Source organism: Drosophila willistoni (assembly GCF_018902025.1).
Source record: "Drosophila willistoni isolate 14030-0811.24 chromosome 2L unlocalized genomic scaffold, UCI_dwil_1.1 Seg139, whole genome shotgun sequence".
NCBI classification, from domain to species: Eukaryota; Metazoa; Arthropoda; class Insecta; order Diptera; family Drosophilidae; genus Drosophila; species Drosophila willistoni.
The window spans coordinates 2,604,771-2,627,159 of NW_025814046.1; the positions used below are offsets into that span (position 1 = coordinate 2,604,771).

The 22,389-nt window shown below is 33.7% G+C and overlaps 1 protein-coding gene across 5 annotated transcripts in view; it reads left to right on the plus strand.

Moving 5' to 3' along the window:
* LOC6638263 (syndecan) overlaps nucleotides 1-22,389 on the plus strand; it is a 128,457-nt gene that overhangs the window by 89,010 nt on the left and 17,058 nt on the right. For all 5 annotated transcript variants that reach the window (XM_023176313.2, XM_023176308.2, XM_023176309.2 and 2 more), the window contains exon 3: nucleotides 13,990-14,130. In XM_023176313.2, coding sequence (XP_023032081.1) covers nucleotides 13,990-14,130 — 141 coding nt within the window. The remainder of the gene's footprint in view (nucleotides 1-13,989; nucleotides 14,131-22,389) is intronic.

The window sequence follows — 22,389 nt, forward strand, 5'->3', positions numbered from 1 at the left end:
TCCTCATTCTTTCTCTTTTGCTCTGTAAACAATAATACAGAATTTTGCATAAAACGTTTATATTGTAAAGTTGTGGGATTAGTGCAGTTTAAGGCGAAGGCAAAAAAAAGGAGTGTGGGGGTTGGTTATATGTTTTGTGTAGTGCCACATGCATTTTGCAAGTGTAAAACTTTTGAGGTTAAGACGCTTGAAAATAAAACACACACACACATTCACATGCATACGCACTTACACACACAAGTACTTAAACACACACAAATACAGTAGAAAAAAGTAAGTTTTTTTTTCTGCGTTTTGACATCAGTTTAAAGTTTTGGTGATTTGACAGAGGCCCGCCAATGTTTTGCTGCTGCTTGTTGCTTGCAACAGCAACAAAAGCGACATCAGCACAAAAACACTAAAACTTTTTAAATATATGCAATTTTAAAGGAGAGTGCCCTAAACAAGCAAGCAAACAATCAAGCAAGGCAAAATATTTGTGTGAAATAAAATGCATTCCCATACCAAACCATCCACTTTTCTATTGCTGCTGCATTTAACCATGCCACTTCCCTCATCATCAACATTCTCATTCATTCTCAACCTCTCTACCCCCTCTCTGGTTCACTCTCTCTCTTGTGGCCAGGCTAAAACTATGCTTCTGTTAGTATCTGTGCTTGTGTGTGTGTGTGTATGTGTGTGATATGCTAATTGGCAACTCATTAAAATAGCCAAGTTGAAATATTTCTGCACTTGCAAAAACACCACAAAAGGAGAAAATTTCAAAAACAGAAATTCAACTTGATTTGATATGGACAATTTGTGTATATTTCTATATATGTATGTCTATTGATATTCGGAATATCAGGAATTTTCTAGGCTTTAACTTTAAGTTTAAATATTAAGAAGAAAGCACGTTTTGAGCAATGAAGAAGCATTAATATAGGAAGTAGTTAAGGTGACAAGCGTGGATCTAAAATTCACTAATAGTTTTTGAGTCTATTATTTAACATTCGAGGAGTATCTTCTTGTAACGGAACGTCTATAGCCACCTCAACTTCTGGATTTTCTTTAAGAAACTTTTAAAAAAATTCCTCTATAATTGTATGGCTTTGGTCAGATAAAATCTCAGAAAATCATAACTTACTATATATTCTATATTTCAAAAAGCGTTCACAGTTACTCAGTTCCTAATCCAACTTACATTTCACCATTTGTTTGGACCATGTAGAAAAACTTTCTATATTTAGTTTAAGAACTATTCCTTTTTTAACTACTTATATAAAAAAAAAATAAATTTTGTTTTCTCTTAATTTTGTCTGCCTTTTTTTAATGAAATCAAACCTTTGTTTTTGCCTCTCTAGGAGAAAAAATAATGCAAGCCGATTTTTAATTTTAGTTTTCTTAATACAACAAAAAAAAAAATTGATAAATTTTGTATTTTATTTCAGTCCGAATACTATAGATTTCAATTACATAATGTTAATTTAAATATAGTAACAACATAATTAGTTATGAACTTATCTTAAGTATATTAAGTACATAATACGTATAGTAATTGTGAACTTATATAGTACTTATCCTTGGCTTATAAGTTTGCAGTAGTGTAAAGGGACTACAAGTTTAGTAAATCGTGAAAAAAGCGTGACAAAACCCATAAAAAAGTAATCTCAAAATTGATTTTAAAATATTGTTAGTAAACAGAAACTTTTGTTATTGAATTATTGACATTTTTTAGCATTTTATAAAGTAAATTAAAAGTATTAGATCTTCTTAATGGATTGGATAAATTTTAAATACTATTGCTTACAAAAATCTCAGTTCATAATTATCAGAAATATTAGTCTGTTAGCCTCGGTGTATGAAAGGAAATCCGTTTAATTCAATATTCAAAGCCAAAATGAAATCTGAGACAAGGATAAATCATGACAATTTACAGCAGAAAAGGACAAGAGAAACTTGTCAACTGAGCTAAGGTCCTCTTCCTATAGGTATGCTATGATCCCCTTTCTTCCTTCGCAATTCAATTTGGTTAGCAACTTTAACTAAACCATTGTAGTTTAAATGAAATTGTTTTATTTTTCAAGTGTATATGTCACCCTTATTTTGGCTTCTTTATGCCCTCTGATGCTGTTGCTATCGCCCCCACCCCGTCATTCGCCATCATTGTTTGTTCTGACATTCACAAGTAAATGTGTCTGTTGCTATTTTATATGTGTTTGTGTGTGTGTGTGTGTCTTGTGTATTTGTACGCATTCTAATTTAATCAGTCTGTTAAATAAGGAGACACTCTACAAGAATTTTCTTTTCCTCTTCTCTTTTTCGCCCCCCCCCTATCATTCTTACTATGTCTCGTCTCTGGGTTTTCTGCTTTGTCGTTGTGACTGCATTTTATTCTTAATTAAATACACTTTCTGGTAAACAAAAACATTATTTTATTGCAATGAAAACAAAACTCAAACTTAACTGTAAGTCTAACTGCAGGACAGACTTGATTCTGCTCCTCCATTTTAGCTAGTCCCCCCCCCGACCCCCTTTAAACCCAATTTGTTCGCTCTTCGGTATTTCTCTCTGCAGCCTGCTGCTGTTGTATCTGACTTTTCTTTCTATATAGCTCGGCTAGGTAGTAGGTAGAAAGTAAAACCCACAGAAAACTTTGTTAACAACAAAAGGCGTAAATACCCAAAAGGACTTAGCAGTTACATTATTTATAACTAAGCCTTAGACACACACACACACACACACACACACACACACACACACACACAAAAACACAAACACCTATGGGAAAAACATATACACAAGCAAAAATCTTTTACTATAATCGTTTTAGGGAAATTTATGCGTCCAAAATCCTACCCACACACAAACTCACACTTACAAACACACACACTCAAAACACATGTTGTTTTTCTCCAAAGAGATACAAAAGGAAAAAACTAAATTATGTTTACCTAAGCAGCAGCAGCAGAAGTAGAAGAAAATGAGCCAACAATTCTGTTTAAACAATTTTTTTGTGTATGCGGGTTGGAGAAGTTAGCTAAATTTGCAAACTCTTGCTCTTCCTCTCCTCTTACCAATTTGCAATCCTTGTTATTTTGGCTCTGTCTCTCTGGGTGAGCATAATCGCTGATTAGTGTCCTCGTCGTGTCACACATGTATACACTGCCGGCTAGACAGTCTACCCCACATCCGGCGTGGATGGGAGGGGTTGGTAGGCGGCTAGATAATAATAGAGAAGAAGGGGTAACTGAGGGCAGTGGCCGCTTTTCGTGGGTCATAGATTCCCATTGCAACGCTTGTTTCTGGTCATTGGGCGTACTAAGAGTGCTGTGGGTGGGTGGTTAGTTCGTTGTTATGTAATCAACTCAAAACTCATGTACCGCCATCTACTCTACTAGCTCGCTCCTATATGTATGTAGGTATATTCTAACTATGGGCGCCGCTTAACTTAATTAAAACTTGTATTCTATGGGCATGTGCGTTTTATTTTCAACAAGCTCTAAATTGAAGCGGTGTTTGAAGGGGTCATATGTAAGGGCATATTTATGCTTCTCCCTATCTCTACATATATAGAGCAGAAGAGCTGTGTAGATATTTTACCGTGAAAATATTTGCAACGCACAATGCGTTAAATATTACTTGGAGTTGTTTATGGGGCCCATCTATTCCATCTATTTAAGAGCTCCAGTTAAAGAAGAAAAAAAACCAAAGCAAATCAAGAGGAAAAAATCATTAAATGCACAAAAAACTATTATGAAATTAATTACATGCAAAAAATGTTGCTGTTATCCAAAACTTAAACATATTAACATTTTTATTACACTTGAAATAATCATAAATTAATTAATTGACAAATGATAAAAATTAAACATATTGATTAATCAGAACCATTTAACATTCCCATTAACTATTTTCTCTCGGACAACAAGTCGGAATGGAATATAGAACTATAAAATGAAAATGAATAAAAATTAATATTATAAACTAACTAGTTCACACAATTAATAAATGGCGCAGAACTTAAAAGCTCTTGGATGTTTATGAAGTTCAATTAATCCAAAAAAAAATTATAATACATGTAATTTTTCCATAGTGAGACTATGAAACGAACCATTTACTCTTTAGCTTATCATGAGAAATTCGTATTAATTAGAAATTATAATTAGATAATTAGAAATAGTCAAAAAGGGGACACAACAAAGTGTTCTAAACTAACATTTGAATTTTGAGCTTGGTTTTGATTTTAACCATGTATAATCATGAAGATTTTTAAACTTGAATACAAAAGCAAAATTAAGTAAAATCATTTTTAATAGAGAAGACTTTGCTTGCTTTTATTTAATTAATAAGAAATGAAAAGGAACTATTGTTTAAGTGTTTTAAAATAATGCTTTTCCCAAGTTGTGCAATTCAAGATCATATTTTGAGTTTTAACACCGAAAAGTTTTAATAAGCTTAAAAGAACAATTTCAAATAAAACATTTCTCCGAATTTTAGGACTTATTCAAACTAATAACCGGAAGAAATCTTAAAAATTAATTGGTTTAAGCTTTTGCCAAGTGTATACTTTGTTTTCATTCCTTAAATTTTTTGATATTTTTTCTGTCATTATTATTTGTTTATAATGCACGTGGCATAAATTTAATTAAATAAGTTATTATATTTTAATTGGATTTTTGTTATATGCAAATTATTCACATTCTGATTATGTGTGTGTTGTTTTTTTTTGTGTTGATTCACCAAAGTTGTTATTGTGTGCCCGTTATTGTTGTTGTTACTATATTTGTGTTTAATAATGCCTACTAATTGTGGCCAGCCAATATGGCATTGACATCGGCATGCCATCGACATCCGCATCGCCCGTTGACTAACTAATTAAAGAGTATAATAATAATTTGGAAACCTTTTGAACTTTGAACTATGACAACCAAATTTGTAATCCGAAACTCCTGTTTGGTCGTCTATTATGTATATGCAAAATGATTTTATTATCAATAAATTGAATTGAAACTAGAACATAACATTAAATTGCCATTTGGTATTCAATTTTAGGTAATATTTACTTTACCTAATCAGTAGCAAGCAGTCAGAACAATAAAAAGAGATAGAAACTTAATATACCACAGACTTTGGTCTAGGTGCCACTTTATTATTGTTCATACACTTCGCTCAGGCATCATCCCATTGCTCATTCACTGAGGTGAAGCATCTTATTACCTAGAAAAACAGCAGGTGCTTGACTTCAGTAAACGACAAACTGGTTTCAATTAAATTAACGTTTCTATATACAATTTATATGTAGATTTTCTATTGAATTTAAATTTATTAGCCAAACTAGAAATTTTAGTTAAAATCAAACTTTATATTGTACAAAAAAAAAAATTACATTATTAGCATTTGAATGCATCTAACTGAATATTGTGTGTATATTGTGAATATACTCTATATTGTGAATATACTCTATATTGTATGTCAATGGTCTAAGTGCCTCAAAATCTTAGACCTATGTTATAGTAGTAGATTTGAATGTAACAGATTTTGTTTATAGATAAAGTCAAGTTCAAATTGATAAGCTAAGAACTTATTCTAAATTATATAATAGCTAAATGCCACTACATATTAATTTAAGGAAATTATATTTTCAAATAGAATTAAGGACGAAAAGGTCATATTGGCAGATAACCACCATAGATACATACATCGTATGGGTCTTATATTAGATCTGTTAAATACTATAAAATTGTAAAATTCGTAGAAATTAAGAATTCTAAACTGATATTAAATTGGATTTGAGTATCTCGTAATACATTTAATACTAAAGTAAATTATTTACGATATTGGAAAACTATTCAATATACATATTCACTCTGATATTCTATGTTTCTGTCTCTCTCTCTCTCTGTCTCCTATTTGCTCTCTCTATCTCTCTCTCTGTTAACTCATTTGACTGGCAATTGTCAAATTGTTGCATAATTTATATTTGAAAATGAGCCAGGGAGAGTTTCGCATGTGTTGATTGAATTTGGCAATTGAATTTCGTTAGTCATTAATTTTTGACTATTGTTTAAGCGCCGCTGGCAAACGCTAACGAGAATAAATGGTTAAACGTTGGACATGTTATTGATCAATTGTCTGACTGGCTGCAATATATTTTTTAACCCCGAGTTAAAATGTAATTTTCCACATTTGACCGAAAGCAATTAAAATTGATTTATGTTGTCGCGACGGTGACGGCTCTTCAAGTCAGGTCATAGGATAGGACTAACTGGAAGTTGGGAGTTTTACGTTTTTGTTGCCCTACCCTTAACCATCAGGCATATTAAAGATGGCCAAATTTTAGGGTTGGTTTAGATTAGAAATTAGTTAAATTGACCTTTCGTTTGCATAACTTTGTATTTGGCTTAGAGAATTGTTTGGTTTAAAGATAGAATGAGATGATTTCAAAAAAAAACTTCGTGGGTTTGTATTTTATAGTAAGTAAAGTCTAAAAATTCACAATAAGCTTTAAAACTTTGGAATCAAAAACATTATAAATATATAAGTAAGTCTTTCATTCTATAGGGCATTTCAAAGTCGTCTTTCTCTGTGGATTTTCTCTGGAATTTGTTTGGTTGGTCAATTATACATACGTGAGAGTTAAACATTAATCAAGTGTTAAATTTATGTAGCTCTTCATTTCTTCCTTATTTATTTGCCCTCTCTCTCTCCCTCTCTCTCTCTCTTTCTCTATGTCTCTCTTTATCCATCTCTTTTTACGATGCTATCTTTTCCTCTCTAATTAGCTAGAATTGTGTCTTTTGGTTTAAATTTCAGCAAATTTGTCCTCCAAAAAAAAAACACAAAAAACCAAAAAAAAAAAAATGCCAAGGATTTTAATTACAATTATTCTTATCAATTTTACTTTAAAAGGTGAATTGTGTCTTGTTTTCTGTACATTTCTTTTTGGCTTTTCTCTTTCACACTTTCTTTTGCGGTCTGTCATTGAGACGACTGATTTGCTTTGTCCTTGCCAGTTGCCCCATTTAATTGGCCCTTCTCGTTCTTACTCTCATTCTTCTCCCTATTTCACTTGCTTCATTCTTTTCTCTGAAATTGCAGTTTCTACGCTCTGACGCTTTCTATGGTGATATATAGCCACTCTTTCCAACTTTGTAAGCCAAAAAAAGAAGACGACGGTTTTAGAATCATTAAAAAGTATTAACTAGATGGCGGCAACAGAAAAAAGAACAGAATTTTTTTTTTTTTTAGATAAAAAACAACAAAAATTTTGTAATTTATGGTCAAATTAAACGAAACTAATAAGAAAAGCTCGAAAAAAAGAAGCTAGCTAGAACGAAGGCGCAAGTGAGCTCGGGTGTTCTGCTTGTGTCCTTTTGACAGCACCTTCCGTTGCCTTGTTTTATGAAGATGGACACTTGTAATTCATTATGCGTTGCGACAGCAGCCTCCTTTACTCTCCTCTCCACTCGGCAATGGCCAGAGGGAAATGAGTGCAAGAGGCAGCAGCCAGGCATTTTAAGGCACATGACCGTAGGCGGGAGGGAATTGAAGGACAACTTTGTGTTGGCTTGTTAATTTTTCTTCATTTTCAAATTGCCAGACGATGCCAGACTGCCATTGCCTCGACTTCTGTGTCTGCCTCTGCCTCTGCTGGTGATAATCAGTTCCATTTTTCAGTTGAACGACGCGAAAATTTGCTTTAATTGAAGAAAAAATATTTGGCTAGGACAATCAGATTTTGTATTCATTATTTTTAATTCTCAAATGAAATTTTGATAAATTGAAATGAATTTTTAGCACAAAGGACCCCACAGCTGTCCGTGTGTTAATAATGGAGAATGGAAATTATTTTTAGATTAACCTAAACACACAGAAGAAGTGCTTTTAGTTACTAAGTTCGTAGGACTTACATATGTATATGGTAATGGGACTTGACATATTAGAATCGCTAGAATATCATCTTTTAAACAGTAATTTAAAGGAGTATATATATCTTTATATATATATCTTTTTGCCCTTTTTATTTGCTAACGGTTTGGTCACAATTCTTAGTCAATTAAAATTATTGTCTTTCAATTTGCAGTCAATTTTCTTTCAATTCAATTATATTTGCCTTAGGGCCTTTGAAAAACTTTTCATTGAAGCTTTAAGCTTGGTCTTTTAAAAAGGATGTGAAAGTGGTTATAATTCAGAACAGAACCTGAGCTTTTATCCGGAGTCCTTGTTATACTTTGGTTTCAATTTTAAGCTTCAACGAGACCTAAACTTTTATGTAAACTTACAAACAAACTTTGATTCAAATCCCAGTATTTCAAGCATAAAGCTTTTGCCGTTGTAACGTTTTTAAAAATTTTCATTGTTAATAGTTAATAGTTTGGGTTATTACCAAGTTGTTACTTGGCCGATATCTGTGCATTAGCCAATGTATAAAGCTTTTACTATAACTCAAAATTGTAAAGTCTCAAATTTAGACTATATATGAACCTAATTCTCAAAACTTCTAGATAATTTACCTCTATTTTTTCAATCATTTTAAAATGTAAATCAGGTTAATTTAGAAACCGTTTTGGAATTTGATATTAAACATGAACTGTCTAAAAGACAAACGATTTAAAATCATATTAAGTGCTGATATTTGTATGGAAATATGATAGAACAGATATAAAAAATCTATTCCGACTAGATTATTTTAAATTGAAAAATATAACAGACTTTTTCACAGTACAACAGTATTTTGAAGAATTTCAATTAAAACAAAGTTTTTTCAAAGTATAAATTTTAGAAAATATAAAATAGAATTTTTAGATTAAGTACTTATTATTTAGATTGTAAATTTCGATTGTATAGTTTAAAAGGAATTTAAAGCATTTTAGAAAATATTAAATACAAATTTTTAGCATTTTTCCTTATCGTTTGGTTTTTATAATGCTAAGTTTAAGTTTTCCACTTTTAAACATGTTTAAAATTGAAGAACGGAACCACTGGTTCCTTATTTAGTTTACGACCTTTTACCTAACATGCGCAAAAAGCAGAGAGAGAGAGCGAGAGAATTTCACAGCTTCCTTTCTCAATATGTGTTTCATTTCAGCTGGTCCAGAAAAGTAGAAACAGTTAGAGTAGCAATGGTGGTGTGTGTGGTTTTGTGTGTGTTTATCACAACATTCCGATGCACACGCTTTCTTCTCTCCTCTCCTCTTCTCTCCGGCCCCACTTTCTCTCGCTCCTTTCTCTTTGGGGCCTTTTTGTGTGTGGCAAAAAGATAGCGTTTTGTATGTTACTGTCAGTTGGCAATCTTCTAGTGAAGTCGACGGTTGTGTTTCCTCTAGCAAAAGGCGGCGGCAAGCGCATTTGGCGCTTTAAACGCTTCCACCAAAAACAGACACACACTCACACGTTTACAAACGCACAAATACAAAAGCATTTAAACATTAAAAACGCATTAAAAAATTAGAAAAACAAAAAAAAAGTAAAACTCGAAAGAAATCAAAAGCAACAAAAAGAAAGAAAACGGTAAGAATTATAAAAGAAAGTTTTGGCTAGTAGTAAAAGTTGGAAAATTCTGTAGGTCAGTGTTATACTTTGTATGCCTGTGTGTGTGTGAGTGAGAGTGTGGGTAAAATATATTTATTATGTGTGTGTGTCTGTGTGGCATACTTCTGCCTTGTCCAACTGTTTGTCTGTCTCTTTTAGTGTCTGACTGTCAGTCAATTCATTTGTGTCTCTCGGTATTTGCGTGTGTGTGTGTAGATGTGTGTGAGTGTGCGCAATTTCCGCCTTTGGCTTTGTGTCAAGTCACTTGACACACACACTCCCACACACACAGAAAGTAAGATTCGCATACCTTAGAGCCTTATTTACATTTGAGTGCGCTGCCAAAAAAAAAAGAGGAAAAAGAGAAACCGAAACCGAAAAACGAAAGAACCAACAACTAATTTGCAGGATTCAACATTTACGATTTGCATATATACATTTACCTTACCTTTATCTAGGCAAATTAATATTTCAACGCATCACAAAATTTATTTGCCCCATGAGCTGCCTTCTAATTTTGTCTGTTCAATTAGTTTTTTTTTGTTTTGTTTTTGTTTGTTGTTTTGGTTGTTTCTCGACTTTTTGGGGCATTTTATGACCAGCCTAAAACATAAAAGTTTTCCCCCAACAACAATAAAATATATATGTAAGTAGGCAACAAATTCTTTTTTTGCTGGGCTTCATATGTATGTGGTATGCGTGTGTGTATGTGTGTGTGTGCGTGCGTGTGTGTGGCATAATAAGTTTTGATTTGCTTTTATTTTTGTGGGCTCTTTTCCTACATCTGCCAATTGCTATGCTCCTACAGTTTGTACCTTCTTGACACCTTAATGACCCACATGAGATAGACTAAAGAGGGGGTGGTGAAGTGGGCCAGAAATTTGTATGATTTGCTTTGCTTTCGTCTTCAGAATATTTTGTTTATTTATCACTGTTTGGGCTTCGATTCACTTGGTTGAACACTTCATCATCATAATCATCATTATCCTCTATTTATCTGCCTTGTCATCATTGATTCACACAGACCACCAACTTGTACGAGTTGTTGGTCATAGTTTCAAAATACTTTTGCCTACTTTTAGGAGTCCCTTCTTTACCATTTCATTGTTGTTTTGCTTTAAAAGCACTTTACTGATGGACAAATCATTTCAACTTTTCGCCATAATAACGAAAACGTAAAGTGAGTTAGGTGATTGCTTATCCCTTCGCTTAGTCACAAAAATAAAAAGGTCAGCACTTTTAAACTCATTTGACACACACTCGTAAGGAGGTCAAAGAGTATAAATAAATCACTTTAAGTTGGTAGATACGCTTAATAATTGGAAAGGCACAAAATGTAATATTAAATTTCTATTTTTGGCATTATTTTACAAACAAAATTAGAAAGAAATGTAAGATGTTTCAATATTTGACTTGAACCTGTTTCTACTTATAACTTATAAACATGGAATCTTCTTATTTGTTATGCAAAACACATAACATACATATATGAGTGGTTTCGAATATCTCATAAATTTTGGTTGCTTGCCTCCTGCCACACATTAAATTCCTCTCCTAGATACACAAACAACTCGTTCAACTTGTGCTGCTCGTCATCACATCACGTGCCAACTGAGTCTACAAAATTTTGGAAAATTATATTAAAATGAACCAAATTATTTAATTAAAATTATTATTAGTTTGCATTTGTCATTCGCTCAAAGCTAGAGAAATGAAGCGCTTCCAGCTAACCTGTCAAAAAATGATTGCCTACTTTTGAGCATAACAAAAGTTTTTTCTCCTTTTACCACATGAAGATAATTTTAATCGTTTAACAAAATGAGCATGAAATATTTAAATTACGATTATTTCAGTTATTCAATATGTCTGTCCATTAATTTGATATGTTCGTGTATATAAAAAATGGCAACATTTATTTTTTTATTTTTTTGTGTTTTATAAAAAATGCATATGAAAATATATTGCATAAATATTACATCATTAAGTGGCGTGTAAGTTTTATTTTTTTAAGTCATCATACATACATATAATAAAGCTGAAAGAAAAACATTTTTATTTGTCAACTGCAGCCACACACACACACCCACAAAGAGACTGGCACACACACTCCCCAATGAATGACAAATGGCAAATACTATTGTATATAAATTGTTTCTGAAAATAAATATATATAAAACTGCCAATATTTGATATTGATTTATAGCCCCACCACTTTTCAGCTCCACCCCTATGAAAAAAAAGAAGAGATAACCAACGCGAAAAACTATTTTTAAATGGCAAACAGCAACGCAAAAATGTCGTTCTCTATTGCCTTTCAATTGAATGCGATGCCAAATTGTTATTGTTGTTGCTTCTGTCGAAATGAAACACTTTTCAATTTGTTTGTCTCTTTCTCTTTCTATATATATACATGGGGGAAAACGACAAGAGACGTTTTTGAGTGGGCGGGTAGACGTGGCATAAATATTTCTCTGCCACTCTCAATGACCTGTCACCTGGCCACAGAAAAGGCAGGCAACCAAACAAGCTAACCGCAAAACGTCGCTCTTTGGCAAAACATCCTACAAAAGTTTATCTCCAGCGGTTATTCACACCTATGTGCGGGCGAGAAAACTTGCTTAGTCCTTTTAGGGGGGCCATGCCTGGAGGAGCAAACCGCAACGTATATAAAGGCGAATGACTGACAAGTCTCAACCTGCCAAGCAACAGATTTTACCTATCTTTCTCACTCACTCTCTCTCTCTCTCTTTTATGTTCTTTTTCCTAGTCCTTGTTTATTCCTTGGCAAAGTTAAACTTTTGCACAAACTTGTCTTCTATCTTATGCTGCGCTAATCTGTGTTTTGAAGAAAAGCGCAAAGACGCAGCTAACTTAATTTCTGTCGAGAAAAGTGCAATGCCAAAAATGAAAATGTTTTGGCAGATGCATAAAAACTTGAGGTCTTTTGCCCAACTTGATATAAGTTAAGTCAACATAATGCTTTCATAAGATAAAGTGATTTTAATTTCAAAATCAATTTAGTTTTCTTATCATAAAAGCTTTCATCATTTTACTCACTGATTGTTAGCTATCAATTTGGCAATCAAAAGAAAAATTAATGTTTATGGAAGTTGTTTTAGCTTGTTTGCTTAATTTGAAATTGATTAAATAGTTTCGGTGCTCAATGTTTGACTTTCTTATGTTTCCTGGTTAAAAACTTTCAACACATCATAACATAGAATCGGGTGTTTATAGGTTCTTAACTTATTGGAAACTCAGGACCAATTTTTCATAATCTTATCATCTCAAAAACTTCTCTAAGTTTGTTAGCAGTTAATATTTATATAAGCTCTACCAAAGGGCTTTCCATTTTAATCTTAATTTTACCACGAAGCTTATAAAATGATTCTCACAACTAAAATTGGGATCGATAGTTTTGGGCCTGTAGCACTTCTATATTTCTTTTTTCATTATCGAACTTGGCAAAAACGTTTTCTAACCAAGAACTTAAAGTTAGTTTAAAAAGTTAGTTGTGGTTTTGATGCTCTTCCAACATCAGTTAGAAGTTATTTAGCTATTTAAGCCTCACGAAATTTTCTCGTATGCTAAATGAGAACCGAATTGAAATATTCTTCTTAATTTATCTAATAGTCATTATGGTCAGTAAAATATCAATTAATTTTCCACAACTATTATTTCAAAATAGTTTCTACACATTTAAATTGACTCTAATAATGCTTTTGTAACAAACATTAACCCAAATACCTATGTCATCATGGATGATGATGGAATTTTATAGTGTTTCTTTGTAGTGTGTTTCCTGCTGTGCTTCTCTAGGCACACTTGAGTAATGAGGCATTTTAAGGACTTTTGCACATGGAATTTATTTCTCGTTATACTCTGCCCCGTTTGTGGCTTTTCATGTATTTTTCGTCCATAAACTGTTGACTTCTTCATTAATTATGCATGTCTTCGTATTCATTTTATTTTCATTTGCCGAACATTTTCCATTGATTTCTGTAGATTTCTATAGAATGCATCATTAAAAATGCATTTGTCGCTTTTTCCTCTGCCATTCATATTCTGTTTGTTGCTGTTGCTGTTAAAGCATTGTTCGTACATTTAATTAATTGCAAAATGCCTTGCAATAATTTGCGGTCATTTGGCAATTTTCATGGCAGAAAATTATTGATGGGAATGGGGAGAGGAGGGAGGCTCGTCAACCGCCAACACGAGTCCCCCTTAAATTGAAATTGAAAAACAGAAAACAGAAAAGTCTACCACTCTACCCCGCTTTCCTCTTCTCCCTCTCTCTCTCTCACTTTTCCCCACAATCAACCTCCTCTCTCTTTCTAATTAATGAAATGAAAATATTTGCATTTTGACAATAGTAGAAACGGGCGAAAAAAAAAATACAAATAAAAACTTGACGCAAATTAAAAAAGTTTGGTATATTTTTTTGTGACAAAGAAAAAAATTTACATTTTGTATTTGCAGAAATCTGTGAAACCCTCGACAGGAGCTGTAATAGGACCAGCAGGAGGAGCATCACCATCCTCATCATCGTCAATTTTAGCCAACAAAGAAGAAATTTATATTGATGATGATAGCGGCGAAGGCTCTGGCGGACGTGGCGGGGTAAGTTTTCCTAACAAAAAACAAACAACCAATAAATAACTCGCAAAATGTCAGAAAAAATAACAAAAATGAGAAAGGCCAGACAAGACAAAGAGTCAAAACAATAAAGTATAAGTAAATTCCTTTACGACTTGTAAATATTTTATTCTACAGCGTGTTAACTGCTTGCGGATTGTAGCACTGCTTAACAGTAAGCTCTCAAAGTTTAAGGAATTAAAAATGAAAAAAGAATTTATTTAAAAGTACATTATATAAATATGGAACTCATTCTTTAACTGCAAACTTTTTAATACATTTGTGTAGGATTTGCTACTTCAATTTTTATACTCTACATTCGAGAAGAATTTTAGTTTGAAGAAAGAAGAAATTTGATGAGCTCATACAAAAATATATAATAACAATAAAGTTTTTAGGTACGTCTGCTATCAGATTTTTTCTCAGTTGTTATTTAAACAAATGATAAAATGATTAATTCAAAGTCTTAAATCTGCGAACGAAATGCTACAAAAGAGTATTGAATATTCATTGTTACGAAAAACTCCGAAACCTTTTTATTTTTTAGGTATTCTCTACATCATAGAGCCGCAGTGCAATAAAATAAAAAAAAAAGTATTTTCTCTTTGTTTTATGCGAAATATATTTTATGCTACGCAATCCTTGGTCCTTGTCCAGTTTTTATGCTACTTTGCATGGCATACTTCTTGGCGCATGGCCACAAAAAGAAAAAAAACCATCTACATACATATATTTAAATGTCTAAAAAAAAAACGTCAAATATGTAAAATAAAATTTCCTGCTTGGCTGGTTGGCTTACATAATCAAAACTTGGCGTTGAAAACTCATTTGTTTATGCACATGAAATGTTAATGCTCAACACCTTTTTTTTGCACATCTGTATGGGTATGTGTATGTGTATTTGTAAGTGTGTGCAAAAAAATGCGTATATGTGTGTGCGCTTGGCATGTGAGCGACATTTGTTTGAAAGTTTTTTGACAGGCAACCACCGCAGCATTTCCCTCCAACGCCCATTTCAAGCATCAATTGTTCAAGCATACTTTGGATTTGGTTTCTACTTCAAAAGGAAAGAAAAAAAAACTAATTAAAATGCGTGACTGCAACAGCAAACAAAAAGAAAAAAGAGCAGGCAGGAGCAAAAACTGCGTAGAAAAGTTTTCTACGACATTCATATACCCTCTACTAGGTAAACTTGGTAAACTTTCATTGTAAAAGAAAGAACACTTGCATAAAAAATTTAATATGAGATTGTAATCACAGACGATTAAAGTTAACCTATTGTCATTTTGTCGTCATCTACCGTTTGTTTATATTTAACTGCGAAATAAGCAGGTAAAGTGAATCGTACAAAAAAGCGGTAGATATCATGTATATCTGCCTATTATTTCATTTACGCTAAAACTAGTTGAGAATTACAACTAAATGAAGGAAAACAAATGTAGACAAAGCTAAAAACAGCTGAGATCCAATTTTTAGTGAGTATGCTCAGAAGTTTGATTTAAAAACTAATTATTCCTCAAATGATTTCAAAGTAACATGATTTCTATTGATTCTAGGAGATTAAAGAATGCAAGTGTTCTTATATTAACGATCCTAGCTGTACTTTTTCCAAATTGACAGCAAAGAGATTGGAGATTAGCGATCGATAACTGAAAGATCGATATCTAACAATAGTTTCATAGAAGCTACAAATTTCTAAACTCTGTTGAGATCGGCTTGGTTGAACCAATAAGACATGTTGGTGCATGTTGGTGCCTTTAGGAAGTCCCGAGCTGAAATTTCCTCTGTTATCTACCATTTAACAACTTTTAGGATATCTTTTTGTCATACAAGTACAGGGTAGGCAGAAAGTTAAATTAAATTCTCGCATTTTCTCTGACTGCCTGAGTGTGCCTCTCTCTCTTGGTTTCCCTGGTTTTTGTATTTGGCTTTTTTTTGCGTGTGCTAGCACTTTTTCTACAGCTGCTTGAATTTAATTAAACATTTTGGCAAATTTTCTTTTTTTTCGTTTTTGGTCTTTTCTGTTTTATTGGCTAAAGGACAAAACACAAATAGAAACAAAAAAGTAGACAGGAAAAAAAAAATTGAATGGAGATAGAAACTTTTTCGTTCGCGTAATTCAATCAGTGAGCAGTTACTAAATCAACAAACATTTCCATTTCTGACTTTAGCAGTTAGCCGTTCTTAACGTTTCAGAGATTCGATGAAAATTTGGCCGGGACATTTAACATTTAACTCTACCCCTCTCTCTCGCTCTCTAGCACTATCTATCCCTTTTACTCACTGTCGGTTTGTGGCATTTTCTAATTTCCCTTCTCGCCTTTTTTTGCGCCATTTCCGTTGCGGTCCTCTGAAGTTGGCAAGTCTCTGGTGTCGTTCTCTTTTCTCCTCCTCGATATCCTTTGGTCCCCTTTTGCATCTTCTTGCTACCCGCCATGTTGTCCCTTCTGGCCAACGAACAAGAAAATGAAATGAGTTGACATTTTTATGCAACTGACAAACGTAAAATGTCTCTCATGTGGAGGATATGTGTGTTTCTGGTTCTCGCTTCTGTAGTTTTTTAATACCCTGTATTCAGCAAGTGATGGGGTATATTATGACTCAATAAGTTTATGTAAAATTCAGGACACTTCTTGATGAAATTTCATATTTTTAACTATGATATTAAAAATTGGACAAAGTATGCTCAGAATTTCCATTTGCCATCTGAAAAAAGTTTATAGGATTTTTACACTAAAAACTTAAGTGGTTTAAACCATTTAAAGTAGATCACAAGTAGAGAGGAGACATAGGTCGATAAATCTGTAATCAACATGATTGAAATCAATATATTTTACTGACAGTCATATTAGTATACCTTTGGCTGGATAACTATTACAGTATGATTAGGAGAAAAAGAATATTAAATTTCAAATAACATAGTTAAACATTTTAAACAAATCAACATTACTCAGGATAAAACGGGGTACCTCAAAGTTTATTTCCTTGACTTTAAACATGAGATTATTTTTGTTTTTTCTTCCATTCATCTTGCTTTCTCTCTCTCTCGGTCTCTGTCTGTCTCACTCAACAAAATGCAATTTATTATGGCTGTCTGTTTGCTCTTTTGGGATAGCAGAGCTACAATTGCAGCATTTCCCAGGACTCGCCAGGACTATTTAAAGTGATTAGACCAACGCGCTGGGAAAAACTGGAACTGCAAAACGGACCCACAGGCTGAGGCGACATGTATGCTTTAGCTCATCTTGATTGCTCTCTCAGGCTTATCATATCTCGAGCTTAGCCTGGCCGCAACAATTTTCTGTTGTGTCATCCTGCTGACTCAAGTGTCAAGCAGTGCTTCATCTCGGTTTTTTTTTTTTTGGTGTTTTATTTTTTCCAACTGCTGTCAACGCATTTGCTGTCAGTTTGCTCCTGAGGGATTCATTATGACATTATTAATGATGGTTGGTTTCATAAATTATGATAAATTTGCCAACTGTTGGTATGGTTTTTCATTATATTTTATCTTCTCCTTGTGTTCTCCCCTTTTTATTTTAATGTCACTAAAAGTCTATGCACTTTTTCTAGTTTGATTTATTGTAGAGAAGAAACTGTATGTTTAATTAATTTCATTAAAGTTTTACCAATCCGAGAAAAAACAATTAAGAAAAAAAAAACTAAAACAAGGACAACGTTTAAAAACTAACTCGAACTAACGAATTTATTCTGCAAAACTGACATTTACTTGTATTAAACGCATAAATTTCTATAAAGCCTTAAAAGGTATACCAGATAGTAATTTCTTTTATATAAATCCAAAAATGAATTTTTTTTGGATTAAAGTTTAAACGCATAATTTCAACAAGTTTTTCTTAATGAAAAACTTATCCTTATAAACGATCTTGGTCTTATCAAAGTGCCTTTTCGATATTGCGATATTTTTTTACCATATCATATCGAATTTTTTTAGACAAAAGTTTTAAACAACTTTAAAATGTAAATGTTTTGCTTTGTTGATTCTGTTGATTTTTTACAATATTATTCCAAAGTTAAATGTTTCCTTGCAAAAGAAAATATTTATAACTTTCTTACAATCTAAAGAATATTCAATTAGTTAATTCTTTGCTTAGTGAGTTGCTCTAATCGAATTCTTTATTTGGTTCTAAAATTTAATTTTAATGGAAAAGTTAGGAGACGTTTAAAAGAACTTTGAATATATATTTTCATTAGAGCTATTGAAGGCTAGACTTGTTATAGTTCATCAATGATGCCTCCAAAAAAATTTAAATACCGCCAGTTGATATAGTAGATTACTATCAGATATATTTACGACTAGTTTATATACAATTCCATTTAGTTAAGGATCTTAAAATGATTTTTTTATGGTATAAAGTTTAAAAGGTCTCTGGCTCTGGCTATGCCTTTGCTTTGAAAGTTTATTGCACTCCCATTTATTGACTTTTTTGCTAAGTGTGCAAAATTTAGAGTTGAGTGAGCTTATTAAAAATTCATTAAAATGTGAAATTTCAAAGAAATGCATTTTCATTTAAGTGAAGGCAATTTTCATTGATGGTCGCTGCAATTTAGTTATCTTGGCCACTTTTTGGCTGCATCTATGAGATTATCCAATTGATTATGTTTAAAGGGGGCGTTTCTTTTTGAACAGTGTAATGCACCGCTTTGTGGGCCTAAAACCCCCAGCCAATTGTGTTAAAATCTGGCATTTTGTGGAGACGTGTCAACAAGATAATGAGCTTTTGTGTTGTGGACTTTTAGCAGGAGATATGCAAATAACTGCAGCATATAGTCAGCCAGCCAGCCAGCCAGCCAACCAACCAACCAGGCAGCAAAACGACCGAGCACAGGCCGAGAGTTGTTGTCGCATTTGTTGCTGGGTTGGTGTCGTAATAAGCCGCATGCAACACATACATACACACTGACTAAGGCACGTTATTCTGTGAACGTTGAGAGCCAAAAGCCTGTATTTATGTGTGTGCATGTGTTTGTGTGTATTGTATGTCCTTCTTGATTAATAACGTGCACATGCGGCACGTGTTTTTCGTAGAGGAAGGCAACAGCGCACATAGCATAAGCCTTTTGCTTGCTTGGTATTTGTGTCACACAGAAACACACTGACTCACACACACACACACGCGCTCACATATGCCGCATTGACAATAAATTAACATCGATTGACATATGTGTGTATGCTCGTGTAAGTATGAGTGTGTTTGTAGGAAACCCAATCCTTTCACTCCATTTTAGACAATACGAAATAAAAAATAACCAAAGTCCCTGAATTAAAATCTGTTATGTAAACAACATTCCTTTCCGTAGCATTGCTCTACATCTATTCTCTGCCATTCAGTTCCTATTCTTGTCCAGAATTTTGCTCTGGTTTTAAGTACACATATCTCACATTCGCCGCATATATAATTTCGTAAGCATAGAGCTGTCAATATCAGTTGCTTACATTGAGAATTTATTGGTGACATTTCTCTCTCTCTCATTCTCTACATAATACCAGAAGGGAGAAAAAAAAAACAGAAATACATACATAATGCACATGCCACATACAATCCGACAGCTACAACTGTCGGTGGGGGGGATGGGAAGGGAAGGCAGGAGGAGTTGATGGGTCTTAACCAATGTATAGACATTGAAATTTATTGCATGTACATACGCATGTATATATACATATATATTTTCCAACAGTTTTGTGTGAGTTGTGAGGCAAAAGCCTAAGCATATGTTGTTTTGCACTAAACTGACTTTTTAATGTCATCTCTTCTTTGCGCTTCAGTCTTATTGTTAGAGCTTTGTCTTTGGCAAATGATCTAGCATTATTTCACATAACATAATTCCCCAAATGAATAGGGATACACAAAATGAAAGAGGGAGGGAATGTGAGGGGGCTACCAAAAGCAAAGCAGAGCAAAGCATAACCAGCTTAATCTAAAGGGCATTGAGGCCAAACAGCTTTTCTCTCTCGTTCTCTCTCACACTCACTCACTCTCTCTCTTTCTCTATCCCTCACTGTCTATGGGAGGTGGAAAAAACATCTGGCAGATGTCCTTGTTGTTTGTTATTTGTTGGTGTTGAGTCTGCGGCTTATGGGGCATGCGAAAATGTTCTTGCTACCAGCATCAAATTGAATTAAATGAATTAAAGAACTGTAGTTACCCTAATTAAAACATGTTTTTTAATAAAACAAACCAGAGATAAACGAAGAGAGAATTTAAATATTAAATAGACTGTGGACATTAAAGAATTGAATTTATTACATTTTAGGAAAAATATAATATGGTAATATATAATAGACAAAATTAAACCTTTTGTTTGTTAATATTATTAGTATTAGATCAAAAGATTCTAACAAAGAAATTTCAGATATGAAGTGAACGAGACTTATAGAATTTTGCCATAAACTCATTTAATTTTAGCCTTAAGCTTGTTATGTTTCGAAACAAAATTTAAATTTTTCAAAAAGTAAAACTAAATGAACTAAATTTAATTTGTCACAGATCCTTTACGTTGACAAGTCGTAATATAATCTTGTTAATTCAGATGCGTCTTTCGCCCAGACAAGAAATAAGGTTCTCTGAAAATTTCAATTTAACCACTAATTGATATAAAATATGCAAATCTAAGCAGCAACTTAGTTATATTAATTAATAGGATTATGGATATGAAATATGATAAATAAAGCCCCAAAATCCACTCTATTAAAGTCTTTCATATGCCCGTTTCAGGGTAAAGTGTATTTCATATGCGGTAACAAGAGCAATAACAATTCCTAGAAGGTTACCCTGTCTGCATACAAATGCGTAAACATACTCAGTCAGACTCAGAATCAGATTCCGAGCCGTATCAGTGTTTTTTTTTGTTTTTTGGAAGCCAAAGTCATTGTCAAAGTTGATGACGATGACAAAGATGGCGACGATGGCAACGGCAACAACAACGAATAGGCTGAGAATGGAGGTGGTGGATGATGATGATGGTGATGGTGATGTGGGAGGCGTTGCCCGCCATTTTGTTTTTCCTTTAGATGTTTTGTTTTTTTTTTCCTCCCCCATTTTTCTTTGTCTCTCCTTCATCTGCTCCTTTTTCGGGGTTTTGGAGTTTTGCGGCTCTAACTCACATGCATAATTTATGACAAATTTGTAGCAGCTAAACTGGGCCATAAAATTTCCGAGAGTGAGAAGACTCTCACTACCTCTTTCTCTCGCTATCTCTTCCTCTTTCTCTGAGTCGTTTTCTGCTTAAACAGAGATAACTGAAGCAAATTGGTCATCACTTTTGATGTTGTTGCACACTGTTTAAATATTGACGATTTGCATTGAAATTTGATTAGTCGGATGGTTTGTGTCTGCTACCTGATCCACTCTCTGCTTCTCTTTGCCTTCAGTCGATAAGATTCACTCAATGTTGTTGCTTCAATTAGTGAAACGAACATTTTGTCTACTCGAGAAAGTTCTCTCTACTCATGCCAACGCATAGCCAAATTGCATCCTGGCCAAGAGGCACTTCAAAGGCCGCTGCGCCACAACGTTTTGAATTGCAAAATGCCTGGCAGAAGCAAGGTAGTCAGAGTCTTTGGGGGAAGTGTGTTTGTGTGTGTGTGTGTGTGTGTGTTTGTGGGGGCGATTGGGGAGAAGACTCTTCAATTATGTGAGACTGACAGACGACTGACTGACTGACTGGCTGACTGGCAACTGACGACTCACAACTGAAGGCATCTTGACTTGCTTGGGCGAACGGCGTACCATTGCGGTTAACAGCTAAAATGTCTACGATTTCTCCAAGACTCTCTCTCTTTTTCTCGCTTTCCCCCGCTGCCTTTTAGCATCTACTTGATGATGCAGTTGCTGTTGCTGCTGCTGGTGCTTCTGATCCTTCGTTTCGTTTCCTTTTTAACTGCCATTTGTCGTTGTCGTAGTCCCATCTCAGGTTCTGTTGCAATTTGACTTGAGTGTACTGCTGCTGCATGCTTTTAGGCGCAACGTGATGCCAGTTTGTTGAACCTGGATTTTGTTCTCTCTTCTTAGTAGTAGTAGTAGTAGTCGTCGGCATCGTCATCCTCATCGTCATCGTTGTAGTCGTAGGTCAAGCAACTTCCTTTTTGCCTATGAATAATTTAACATTTGTGTTGAAAAATCTTTATTCTCATCTCTCCCACACACATACATTTCCTTACCTTTTACTTCTTTTTCTGGGGCGTGGCTGGCTTAGTTAATTGCATTTGTACCTGACTGTATCCCA